The sequence below is a fragment of the Cervus canadensis genome, chromosome 11 (genome assembly GCF_019320065.1).
Source record: "Cervus canadensis isolate Bull #8, Minnesota chromosome 11, ASM1932006v1, whole genome shotgun sequence".
NCBI lineage: Eukaryota > Metazoa > Chordata > Mammalia > Artiodactyla > Cervidae > Cervus > Cervus canadensis.
Window position 1 is genome coordinate 71,175,512 of NC_057396.1, and position 12,709 is coordinate 71,188,220.

Consider the following 12,709-nt stretch of genomic DNA (forward strand, 5'->3'; position numbering starts at 1 on the left):
TAGTGTGTCTTTGAGGGTCCGCTTCCAGACTCAAGAGGGGGGAGGCAGGTCACAAGTGACAGCCTTGGCAGCGAGAGGGGACCTCCTTTTACCAGCCCCATTGCGCCGTAAGGGGGTCAATGAGGTGCTGAGGCTTGGAGGCCCGCTTCCTCTTCAGGGGTCCCGGTGGGATCGCGCGTTGTCTTTCTCTGGGGGAGGGGTGTTGGATTTATTTTTCGGAACCAACGCCTCAGTCGCGCACCTGTGTTCGCGCGTGCAGGTCCAGTGCTTCGGTTTTCCTGAAAATCAAAGGACAATTCCCTCCTCTTGGCCCGTAGGCCCTGTGGGACCAGGAAAAAAAAAAAAAAAAGTCCTCTGAGGCCAAGGGGAGGCTGCCGCGTCCCAGGTTGAGCCTCTCAGAAGGGCTGGACTGCATTTCCCAGCGGGCGCCGCGGCGCCGCCCACGCCCCCTTCCTTGGAGCGCACCGGGCGTAGGTGATACCGCGGCCGCGCCTTCCGGCCTCAAGTTCCTCCCCCCCGCCGTCCGGAGTTGGTAGGCTCCGCCGCCGCGGCCGCCGGCTTCCCAGCAAGGGCGGCTGGGCGCTTCCAAAGCGCGCGCGGGGGTGGGGGAGGGACGTGAGGTGAAGGGAACGGCGAGAAAGTCTGAGAGCAGCTTATTTTGAGAAGTCGTTTCCAGGGTGAACCTCCCGTCATCGAAATGGGCTCTATTACCGTGTCGAACTGAAATGTTTGCGCAACCTATGCCCAGAGCGTTCCCGTGGGTCCTCCCCTTGGCACGTAGAGGCGCGGGGCCGGCCCCGCGCGCCCCATCGCGCTCCCACTCCCTCACGCCTAGGTGTGTGCGTAAACGCCCTTCTCCAGAGACTGGCTCCGCCCTTCGGCGCTCGGCTTGGTGCAGCCCCGTCCCCCCCCCCTACCCCCAGGGGGTGAATGGTACGGCCCCCGGCCCCCCTCAGCCTCCCCTTCCTTCACCTAGTCCGAGTGGTGCGCGCCCCCCTGGTGCAGACGCGGAACTGGCTTGCGCTCCGAGCGGCGCCCTGGCCGGGGAGCCACTGACACCCGGCTTGCCCGGGGACGTCCAGCCGAGCCCGGCCGGTGCCCCTAGGCCCGGGAGGTAGGAAGGTCCGGGCCACTGGGGGCCCTAGGAAGGTGTTGGGGATTGGGTTCCTCGGGGGGAAACGGATCCTGGGAGGGAACAGGGGCTCCAGGGGGAAGGGATCTCTAAGGAGGCCCCAAAGGCGTGTGAGAGGGTTTGGGGGTCTCGAGAGGCAGAGCAGGGATCGGTAAGGAAAGGGGGCGGTGGGGCTGGAGGTGGGGGCGTCCGGGCCGCTGAGGGGGTTCGGGCTGCGAGCCTGGGCGCAGTTCGCGGCTGCAGGGCTGGGTTCCTGCGAGGCGGGCTGGCGGCCCTGGTTCCGGGGCGGGGGCCGGGGGAGAACTGTCCAGCAGGTGAGGGGGCGGGCAGAGCTGTCCAGCTCAGGGGCCCGAGCCTTGCTAAGCACATGGCGAGCGTGTGTGTGTGTATGTGTGTGTGTGTGTGTTTCTGTGCGCTTGTGTATATGTGTGTGTGTGTTTCTGTGCGCTTGTGTATATGTGTGTGCGCGCACGCGCGCGGCTTATCTTTGGTTAGGTTTTGAAGAAGGACATTTGGTTCTTTAAAAAAAATTTATTACTTTTTTTAATTCGGTGTTTCAAAATTGGCTTGTTGGTGAGTGGAGACGCCGTTGTTCAATCTTTCCTGCAACAGCTTCCTTGCTCGTCCTCGTGCACCTCTAAATTCGTCCTCCTGTTCCTGTCCTCCCCTCTTCCCCATCCCTGCCTAGCGCCTGCCTTCTTGCTCTCATTCTTCCCCAAGCTGGACCAGTCTGTGCTGAAGCGCTTGCAAGGTCACTGCCTGGGGAGGAGGGGGAGGGGAGAGAGCCTCCTGTCGTTGCTCACGTCAGCGAAGATGTCATATCGCTCTCTGGTTCCTGTGGTTTTACTGTTAACATCCTGCCCCAAACGGGGGACAGATCCAAGGAGCTGGTCCTTGTGAGCATTTGTAAGCTGAAAAGACATGTAATTTAAAGCTCTGTGGATGCAGTGGATGGTAACTGTGTAGAACTTCAGCAGGTAGGTTTGCGTTTGGAGATTGCTGCCTTTGGAATATAGGGGCTAATAATGATGGGTTTTACGTTTAGTAATGAGGCTAGAGGCCCAGTGGGTGGATGTGAAGACAGAGTGTGAGCTATAGGTACTGTTAGAGGATCTAGAGTCTTTGTGAGGAGGGGAGAAGGGAGAGAATGGGTAGGAAAGTCTTGGTTATCTCTGCAATCTGAATAACTGAAGGCAGTGGCTGTTGATGAGATATGAGCCGAGACTAAAAATCCATCCTATCTCGAGTGGCTGAAATGGTCATGACATCTCTGGGTCCTTGTGGCTTTGGAGAGAGATGAACACTGTAGAGCATGATAATGATTTCAGTTTTATTAAGTGATTCTCAGTTCAGAGGGGGCTGGGATCCCACCAAGGTTAGAGGTCTGATGCCTGGTATATCAGTAGAAGCCGCTTCAGGTGTGATCTTCGAGATTTTTGGTTGTAAAGGGCTCCTGGTTTTCAGTGTAAATATAGATTTCAAGGCTCAGCCTTGAGCTCTGGTCCTACAAATTCTGTTTTATTTTAAGGTGTTTTGGCTCTCACTAGGCATTTTCCACATGATTCTTTTTTATTGGAGCAAACATTTTTATTGAAGTGTGGTTGACAGTACACTGTTATGTTAGTTTCAGATGTACAACAGTGATCTGACATTTAAATATATCATAAAATGACCATCACAAACACGTAATTCTTTAGAGAATGAGTTATGCTTTTATCCGTCTTCCCATTTCATTTCTGTGTTTCCCTCTCCTTCTCATTCTGCTTGGGAGGAGCTCTCTTAACATTGCTCCACATTCTGCAGTATGCTCATGATTCCATAGCATTGAGGAGACCTAGAGGCCTTTTGCGGTGGTAGTGATGCCTAGAAATGAGTATACGGCAAGCTTGGGAACTTGGTTTTGGTTGTATAGAAAGGAGATAATCTCTTAAGAAAATCCAGAATTAGAACCAAGTGCAAACTAAAGGCCCATGAGGGAGAAGATAACCTGATAATTGGTAGATGTGGTCAGTGGAAGAGGTGTCTCTAGATTCAAGGAGAATGAATTGTTAGGGGCACCGGGCAGCTCTGGGGTAGCAGCTGCTAGCACTGTGCGGTCACCAAGCAGGGGAGGGATGGCAGCTCTGCTATAAATAGTGCTGGAGCCAGAGTTGCTATGGAGACAAAACCGAATCCTATTACCTGCAGGCCGTCTATGGGGAGCAAGGGAAAGGAGGGAGAAGTGTTTTGAGGGTTTGAGAGGTGCTGTAAATAGTTTTTAAAAATTGTTAAGTAGGAGAGAAAAAAGATATAACTTCTCATCTAGATCAGGTAGAGCCTTAAGCCTACAGGGAGTGTTTGCATTGTACATGCAGCGGCAAAAAGGGAGTGGCATGTAAGAGTGTGTGTAGTGCAGTGGGGTTCTGTGTATGCAGTGAACAAGGTCCTAGTGTGGCCGTGTGTGGCACACAGAGGTGCAATGCTGGAAGCACTGAAAGTAGCCTTGGCATGGAGTGAAACACTTTATTTAGGGAAGTATATGGAAATTGAACAGGAAATAAATTGCAGTTAAGACATGGAGTGAGTGAGTGCTCAGTCGCTCTGTCATGTCTGACTCTTTGTGACCCCAAGGACAGTAGCCCACCAGGCTCCTCTCTCCATGGGATTCTTCAGGCAAGAATGCTGGAGTGGGTTGCCATTTCTTTCTCCAGGGTAAGACATGGAAGCTTTTTCTAATTTTTGGACTGTGGTTTAGAAATTTCCCTGAGCACCTCTCCCTCTCCTCACAGAAATCTTGGTGTCTCTGCCTTTAGATTCTTTATGTCTAAGATCCAGAAGGACAGGGCCTCATCCGTGTGTATTGTATTACTGATTCAAATCCTGGGACCACAATAGAGGTGGAAGACTATGATTCAGCACCAAGGGCAGAGCTAGTATCTGTAGCCACTCAGCCCCTCTCTTGCTTAAAGAGGGGAGAAAAATGGTTTGGAGGAAGCAGCTAGGGCAGAGAGAGTCCTCACTTGAGATCGCATGGGGTAGAGTAGCCATCTGTTGTTGTTGTCTGAGTTTAATTAAGTGTCGTCTATAGGGCAGTTTCACATCAAGCTGAATGCAGAATGTTGGAACAGAATAATTAGGTTTCTACCTAGAGCCAGGAGTGCAGATGAGTTCTGATTAGAGAGTCTGGTTTGATCCTGATGCACCCTGGAGCAGTCCTGAAAGTGACTTAATTTTTGTTATTATGATAATTGAGTCCCGATTGGACTGACTAGGCCTGCTTTTCAGAACCAGGCCCAGGAGTGAGGCTGAAACGACCTGGTTTGTAGGGATGGGCAGGTGAGCCATTACTTATCCTACTTCATGACGTGTGACTGTGAGCTCATAGGCCCGGACAGAGCTCTAGACTGGGAAAAGCGTCACGCTCTCCTCTCTTCCATAGTAGAATGGAAGATCTTCTGACCTGGGTTGACGTGGAGAGGGATGCGTCTCTCAGGTGTAACAGTGGATCTTATTAGTACTTTTTCTTCCTGTTAGGCTTGGATTTTCAGATAACATCAGAATTCCTCCTGGGAACGTTGACTCCATGCCTGGTGCCTTGGAGTTTCTCTGAGATGGATTGATGAACTTGAGCCATGGTGCAAAAGAAGAAGTCCTGTCCTCGGTTACTTGACTACCTAGTGATCGTAGGGGCCAGGTAACCAAGAAGTGACTGATTTTCCCTAGTCATCTGGGGTAGCCACAAAATCTGTAAGGAATCCCCTTCCCTACTTCCACGTTGCTTTGCATATCTCATTCTTCTGTTATTTGACCCTGATGGGAACCTTGCTGCCAGTTGGAAAAACAAAACAGGCGGATCGAGACTACTGGCCTGGAGGAAGAGAAAGAGCAAACCTCTGTTCTTAACTAGCATCTTTTGTGATTTTTGAGCAAATATACTCTATCTACTTCAGCTTCCTTATTTCATAAAAAAGGAAAAGTATGTTGTGCTCCTTTTCTGTCTACCTATGCTCCTTGGGGAATTCATTAGCAAATACACCTTGAAAGATGTTAGTCATCTTATGGTGTTGGTGATAATTTTACTGTCGCCATTTGCCTTTCATTTCAGGATAGGCATCTTCATGGCAGCACAGACCTCAATGTGCCATGTTTTCCCAGGTCCTGCAGCTAGGTTGCTTTATCCAAAAGAGCATTTGTTGCTCCACTGTGGTTAAATTATTATTATTATTATTATTTTTTTTTTTTTTACTGTGGTTAAAACCCGAAAGAACATGCTGTCCCTTCAGGCTGCTGACCTTGTCCGTGTGTTCTCCAGGCACCCGAGCAGTGACAGTGTGGCCCAGACTCCGGAACTGCTACGGCGGTACCCGCTAGAGGACCATGCGGAGTTTCCCCTGCCCCCGGATGTCGTGTTCTTCTGCCAGCCAGAGGGCTGCCTCAGCGTGCGGCAGCGGCGCATGACCCTGCGGGATGACACCTCTTTTGTCTTCACCCTCACGGACAAGGACACTGGTGTCACCCGTTATGGCATCTGCGTCAACTTCTACCGCTCCTTCCAAAAGCGTGTGCCTAAGGAAAAGGGGGAGGCTGGGCCAGGGTCCCGGGGGAAGGAAGGGCCCCGAGCCCCCTGCACCTCCGAGGAGGTGGGCCCCGAGACCTCGGAGAGCGGCCCATCCCTGCAACCGCCCAGTGTCGACTCCACCCCGGACGTGAGCCAGTCTCCGCGGGCCAGACGCCGGGCCAAGGCAGGGAGCCGGTCCCGCAACAGCACGCTGACGTCCCTGTGCGTGCTTAGCCACTACCCCTTCTTCTCCACCTTCCGAGAGTGTCTGTACACCCTCAAGCGTCTGGTGGACTGCTGCAGTGAGCGCCTGCTGGGCAAGAAACTGGGCCTCCCTCGAGGCATACAGAGGTATGGTTCACCACCGCCGCTCGGAATAGGGGAGGCGGCTGGAGTTGAGGGGTAGTTGGCTGGTGAGGGGCGTAGGGATTTCCCTCTAAAACCTGAGGTCCCTCAGACCTCCTTAAACACTTAATGTTAATCCATGGAAGTGAAAGACTGCTGCAGAGTTAGACCTTCTTCCATGATCGTGCTTGGAGTGATGCTGAGGAGTTGGGTGTTTCAGGATGGGCAGGACACGAAGTCCTTGCTGTGTGTACATTTTGCACTTGTCATCACCCTTGTGTGCACCCTGTGGTCCTGGCTGAGCCCATAGAGAGGTCTTCTCCAGTTGCCATCATTAGATGCTCTGTGGTTATGCTGGACTGCCGTGAGGTATCAGCTCCCAGTGCTAATGTGTCTGCTCCCTGCCGTCTGCTCCTCAGGGACACCATGTGGCGCATCTTTACTGGATCATTGTTAGTAGAGGAGAAGTCAAGTGCCCTGCTGCACGACCTCCGGGAGATCGAGGCCTGGATCTACCGGTTGCTGCGCTCCCCGGTACCCGTCTCGGGGCAGAAGCGAGTGGACATCGAGGTCTTGCCGCAGGAGCTCCAGCAGGCTCTGACCTTTGCTCTCCCAGACCCCTCTCGATTCACCCTAGTGGACTTCCCGCTGCACCTCCCCCTGGAACTTCTGGGTGTGGATGCCTGTCTCCAGGTGCTCACCTGCATCCTCTTAGAGCACAAGGTGAGAGGGCAGCATTCTAGACCGTTCTAGGGGAAGGACTTTGAAGTGTGGCAGAGGCTAGACCATCAGAGATGAGGATTAGGGACTGCATCTTTTTCACCAACTTGTCTCCAAGAGATAACATGATACCAGGTATACTGTAGGTTCTCAGTGGGTGAGGGTTGAATTAAGGTACCAGCATTGTGGGGGTTAGGGGGCTCAGTGGTAAAGAATCTGCCTGCCAGTGCAGGAACCATGGATTCGATCCCTGGGTCAGGAAGATCCCCTGGAGGAGCAAATGGCAACTCACTCCAGTATTCTTGCCTGGGAAATCCCATGGACAGAGGATCCTTGGCAGGCTACGGTCCATAGGGTTGCAGTGAGTTTGACATGACTAGGCGACTGAGCATCGTGTGGGATATATTCAGAGAGCTTGGCACTCAGCTGAATTCATCTCAACTGTACCAGTCTAATTCTCTGGAAACCTCAGTAATTCTGTACTGACGAGTGATCCTGGGATTTGGGGAACAAGAACTAAGAAGGTAAAGGAGTGACTCAAGGGAGGATTTGGGCAGTGCTTACAGTGGGAGGTGACAGGCAGGCGGGGTGTAGGGCAGTGATAAGTGTGGAAACTAAGGTCCCAGGGCCGTGGCCTTGGTGAAAAGAAATTAAATTGTAGTGTCAGAGGCTCTTTTCACTTCAGCCTTACTTATTCTGTCGAGCAATCCTTCTGGTATGGTTTGTGGCAGGTCGTGCTCCAGTCCCGAGACTACAACGCGCTCTCCATGTCCGTGATGGCGTTTGTGGCAATGATCTACCCCTTGGAGTATATGTTTCCTGTTATCCCACTGCTGCCCACCTGCATGGCATCAGCAGAACAGGTGAGTCTCAAGGCGTCTTGTGGCTTTGTCACCTCTGCTCTGACACTGTCCAGGTGAAGGCTCCATGCCCAAAGAAGTTGTAAGTCAGTCCTGGTCCTGAATTCCTTGTTATAAGTTATTTGTCCACAAAATCTGAACTGATCTGGTGGGAAAACCTAGGCTATTTAGGCTTTTCTTTTTTAAACCTCTTTTTTTGTATTGGGGTATAGCTGATTAACGGTGTTATGATAATTTCAGGGGAACAGCGAAAAGACTCAGCCATACATATACATGGATCCACTATTTATAGTTTTTATTTATCACAGTTAATGTCAGGGATTATAGGCTACTGGCTACCCCACTGCAGGTGGTACATAATATGTATAATATATACTGTTACTTCTCTAAAATCTGAAGCATTCTGAACTTTGGAACACATCTGCCTTCAAGGATTTTGGAAAAGGGATTGTGGACCTGTGTTTTCCTCCCTTGGAAAAATCTTGACCTGACAAGTGATCACAGTAGGTTTTGGTTTTGTTCCTTGTCTTTTCCTCAGCTGCTGTTGGCTCCAACACCATACATCATCGGGGTCCCTGCCAGCTTCTTCCTCTACAAACTGGACTTCAAAATGCCTGATGATGTGTGGCTAGTAGATCTGGACAGCAATAGGGTGAGGCCCCTTGTCTGAGGCTCCGTGGGGTCTAGAATAGGAGTGTGTTCTGTTTTTCTAGATTACTGCCAGGAAGGGCCTAAATTTGTGATTGCTACTGTGAAACTCACTGAAACAACTTTTTTTTTTTTAAAGTGCTGCTTTTACTTTATTGTCTTGATCGGCTCTTGGGTAGGACCCAGAGAATTATAAGATTTAGTTTTGCTGGAGTTAAATGCTTCCCCGCATCTTCCAAGAGCAGCAGAGCAGTTATGGTTGCAGAATTATTAACCTATGGCATAGGTCATATCTCCTGGTTTTCTGGGAGTGTAGTTTCTAGTAAGAAACTGCCTTTCAGTGCAGACTTTAAAAAAGTATATTATTAACATTCTGTGAATATGTTCAAGCTTCGGTAGGTAGCCCTTTATATGTGTTTGCCATAAAACTTTAGAGAGTGAAAATAAAAGTACAAGGAATGAAACAAAAACCATGATCCTCATTATGCCCTGGTGGTCCAGTGGCTAAGAGTCCATGCTCCCTATGCAGGGGGCCCAGGTTCGATTCCTGGTCAGGGAACTAGAACTAAGAGTTTGCATGCTGCAACTAAAAGATCCTGCATGTTACAACTGAAGAACGCATATGCCATCACAAAGATGGAAGATCCCCCGTGCCATAGCTAAGACCTGGCACAATCCCATAAGCCTGTTGGCTAGGGAGAATCACCAAGAACATTTAGGTATACTGTTTCCTTTCAAGTGTGTATATCTGTCATATACGTGCATATATATATATATATGTATATTTATATAATGCATATATAATACGTGTATTTTAATGTGTATAATAGTATTGTATACACATCCCTGGTAGCTTAGATGGTCAAGAATCCGCCTGCCAAGCAGGAGATGCAGGTTCGATCCCTGGGTCAGGAAGATCCCCTGGAGAAGGAAATGTTTACCCACTGCGGTATTCTTGCCTGAGAAATCCCATGGACAGAGGAGCCTGGCGGGCTCTAGTCCATGGGGTCGCAAAAGAGTCAGACACGACTTCGTGACTAAAAACAACAACATTGTGTACCTAATTTCCTATTCTTGTTCCTTACCCTTACGTGAGAGAAAGTCTGGAGCAACTCATTCTGAAGTCGCGCCTTTGCTCTTTCTCTGGTGCAGGTGATTGCCCCCACCAATGCGGAAGTGCTACCTATCCTGCCAGAACCGGAGTCGTTAGAGTTGAAGAAGCATTTGAAGCAGGTGGGTGAAGAGGGGAGCCAAGGAAGGGGAGCAGCAGCAGCTGTTGAGAGAGCCGGTCTCCTTGCTGACTTCCAGTCGAGTAGATTTCTTTAGCCGTGGGCGGGCTCCAGAAAAGCAGGGTATCCCATTTCGGGGTGGTGGGGTGAATCTCAGAAGAGAGCCATTTAGATTCCTTCTTGTTCACTGTGTGTGCACCGCCCACCTCTAGTGCATAAAACCACCCTTCACTTTGTGTTGTTGTCACAGCCACTCTTCTTAACGGCCTCGGAGTATTCTCTGTCTCCTAAGGAGGGAGTCAGCAGTTTGGGCAGTCTGGCTCCTTTCGTGTTTTTCTCTTGAATTGATCTCTGGTCCCTACAGAATCATTTCTTCAAAAATTCCTCCCTTAGAGGAAACCCCGTAAACGCATTTTCATTGATTGATTTTCTTCTTCCTCTGCATGCTGAACACAGTACCTGAAGGTAAAACGTGCTGAGACCCGGGTCCCCTGCCCTGCTGTATGTGTTGTGTAGGACCACCAGTAGATGGCTCTGTGTTTCTTTTTAGGAACCCCTCATTTGATGATCAGAAATCTCTCTCTGTGTTGTCTCAGTTATTTAGCAATACCTCTAGGTGAAATCCGTTTGGATTTAAATGAGTCATTTTGTGTCATCCCTCTCTTTCTGTCACTTGGCTCCATCACTGCTGATGCAATATGATGTGTGGTAACTGCAGAGTGTGGTGAGGATAGCAAGTTCAGAAGGTTCTCTAGCTGTCTTCCTTTGCTGTGTTTTCATTCTCAATGATTGCTTTAGTATGACTAATGAGATGGAGAAGTACAGTCAGAATTGTACTTTACATGTTCATAGGAGCTAAGATCCCTGGCCTCACAGATCCTGTATTCTGACCCCTGTCACTCAAAGTGAGGTCCCTGGACCAGCAGCATCAGTATCACCTGGGCTTGTTAAACGTGTAGAATCACCTCTGACATACTGAATCAGAATCCGCATGCAGCCACGTCCCCAGGTGATTCCTATGCTCGTAACATTGAAGAAACCCTGCTGGGACTGCCCTGGTGGTGCGGTGGTTAAGAATCTGTCTGCCAATGCAGGGCACATGGGTTCAGTCCCTGGCTGGGGAAGATTCCGCATGCCGCTACTGAAGCCCATGCGCCCTGGAGCCCACACTGTAACCGGAGAAGCCCCAGCAGTGAGCAGCCTCCTCCCCACACTAGAGAGAGCCTACATGCAGCAACAAAGACCCAGTGCAGCCCCCCAAAATTAGCTGATAAAAAAAACCAAACACTGCTGGTATAAACCAGTGGTTTTCAAACTGGCCCGTGGAGCCCCTGAGGATTGATTTAGATCAGGACCACTGAGCTATGAGGCTCTAGGTTCCTCATGTCCTTCAGAGAAGCTTTACTTTTATAGGTTTCAACTGTTTATGTTCCTACCTAGATCTCAACTGAAAAACAAGGTTTCATAGCTGAAACAAATTTGAAAACTATCACCTTGGACCTCAGGTTTGATCAGGTGGCCTTGATCAGATTGGTTTAAGCTGAAGATTTCGTAATTCAGATTGTTTTCTAAAGGTTAAAGTCTTTGGATTCTTGTTTCAGAGATGAAGGCTCTTTCCTAGGAATTGACTTTGGCTGGCCGCCCAGGACTCAGCCATCTGTGAGGGACTTCTTCTTGTTCCGCAGGCCCTTGCCAGCATGAGTCTCAACACCCAACCCATCCTCAATCTGGAGAAATTCCACGAGGGCCAGGAGATCCCCCTTCTCCTGGGAAGGCCTTCTAATGACCTTCAGTCCACACCTTCCACCGAGTTCAACCCACTCATCTACGGCAATGATGTGGATTCGGTGGATGTCGCAACCAGGTACACGCAAGCCAACCAGACAGTCACAAGCTCTTAAATTGGTCCCTCCTCACTCAGTGACCTTGGGGCAGATTACTCCCCTGAGCCCAGAGATTATTTATAAAATTTGGGTAATATCTAGTTTTATTTGCCACCTTAGTTAAAGCAGAGTAAATGGTTCATCATATTCTCAGGCCTTTTAGGCCTTGGGTGCAGAAGCGGGTTGATGATTCTTTAAGACATCTCTCCCCTGGCTGTTGGAAGCCTGTTAAATGATGACCTCGGGAGGTGGTCTGAGGCCTCGGGTCGTGGGGACCCTTGCTCCACAGGGCGTGGGACTCGGGTCAGCTCACTGTCCCCTTCTTCTCCAGAGTGGCCATGGTCCGTTTCTTCAACTCCCCCAACGTGCTGCAGGGCTTTCAGATGCACACACGCACCCTGCGTCTCTTCCCCCGGCCCGTGGTGGCTTTCCAAGCCAGCTCCTTTCTAGCCTCACGCCCCCGGCAGACTCCTTTTGCTGAGAAACTGGCCAGGACTCAGGCCGTGGAGTACTTTGGAGAGTGGATCCTGAACCCCACCAACTACGCCTTCCAGCGGATTCACAACAGTGAGTCCCCGTCGCTCTGTGCCGCCCCACCTCCTGTTTTGTCCTCCTGATGGCTCTTCCTTTTGCGCTCTCCTCTGCCAGTCTGCAGGCTGCCCCCGCTATTCTGACTTCGCTTGAGACTTTCTCCCACCTTTCTTTTACGTTTTGCTTGCTTTCTCTCCCCCTGTTGCCCACTCGAGTCTCCTTTCTTCCCTCCACGGGTAGACATGTTTGATCCAGCCCTGATTGGCGACAAGCCCAAGTGGTACGCCCACCAGCTGCAGCCCATCCACTATCGAGTATATGACAGCGGTTCCCAGCTGGCCGAGGCGCTGAGCGTGCCGCCCGAGCGAGACTCTGACTCTGACCCCACTGATGACAGGTGAGCAGCGCCTTACAGCGGCAGGAGGGTTCTCAGAAGGCTAGGAGACTCTCGCGAGCACAGTGGCTGGATTTCATAGGGTTTAGACATCAGTCCGCGAAGCCTTGGGTCATAGTTCAGTTGATTTTGTGTTCGTTTTCTCATTCTCTCTCTTGTTCCCTGATCTTGAGTTACACGTGCTCCTCTGTTGATTTTTCCTGACACGGGTTGCTGATTCTTATCTCTGCCCCATTTCTCCTGTTTTGTTTTTCTTGCTCCTCCCTCTGCAGCGGGAGTGACAGCATGGATTATGACGACTCAAGCTCTTCTTACTCTTCCCTTGGTGACTTTGTCAGCGAGATGATGAAATGCGACATCAACGGTGATACTCCTAGTACGTATCGGAGAAATTAGCCACTCGGGGCAGGGTTTGGGGCTCTGCGACGGA

At 50.5% G+C, this 12,709-nt stretch overlaps 1 protein-coding gene across 27 annotated transcripts in view; it reads left to right on the forward strand.

The window, feature by feature from the left end:
- The first annotated feature begins 599 nt into the window (after nucleotides 1–599).
- Nucleotides 600–12,709, forward strand: part of MADD (MAP kinase activating death domain) — a 39,658-nt gene continuing 27,548 nt past the window's right edge. For 14 of the 27 annotated variants that reach the window (XM_043481285.1, XM_043481290.1, XM_043481292.1 and 11 more), the window contains exons 1-11: nucleotides 943–1,114; nucleotides 4,646–4,805; nucleotides 5,424–6,020; nucleotides 6,434–6,737; nucleotides 7,466–7,597; nucleotides 8,133–8,246; nucleotides 9,395–9,475; nucleotides 11,157–11,335; nucleotides 11,686–11,921; nucleotides 12,126–12,282; nucleotides 12,552–12,655. In XM_043481285.1, the coding sequence (XP_043337220.1) occupies nucleotides 4,744–4,805; nucleotides 5,424–6,020; nucleotides 6,434–6,737; nucleotides 7,466–7,597; nucleotides 8,133–8,246; nucleotides 9,395–9,475; nucleotides 11,157–11,335; nucleotides 11,686–11,921; nucleotides 12,126–12,282; nucleotides 12,552–12,655 (1,966 nt within the window). In that variant the 5' untranslated portion in view covers nucleotides 943–1,114; nucleotides 4,646–4,743. The other 13 variants (XM_043481291.1, XM_043481301.1, XM_043481302.1 and 10 more) reach the window with 3 other exon arrangements.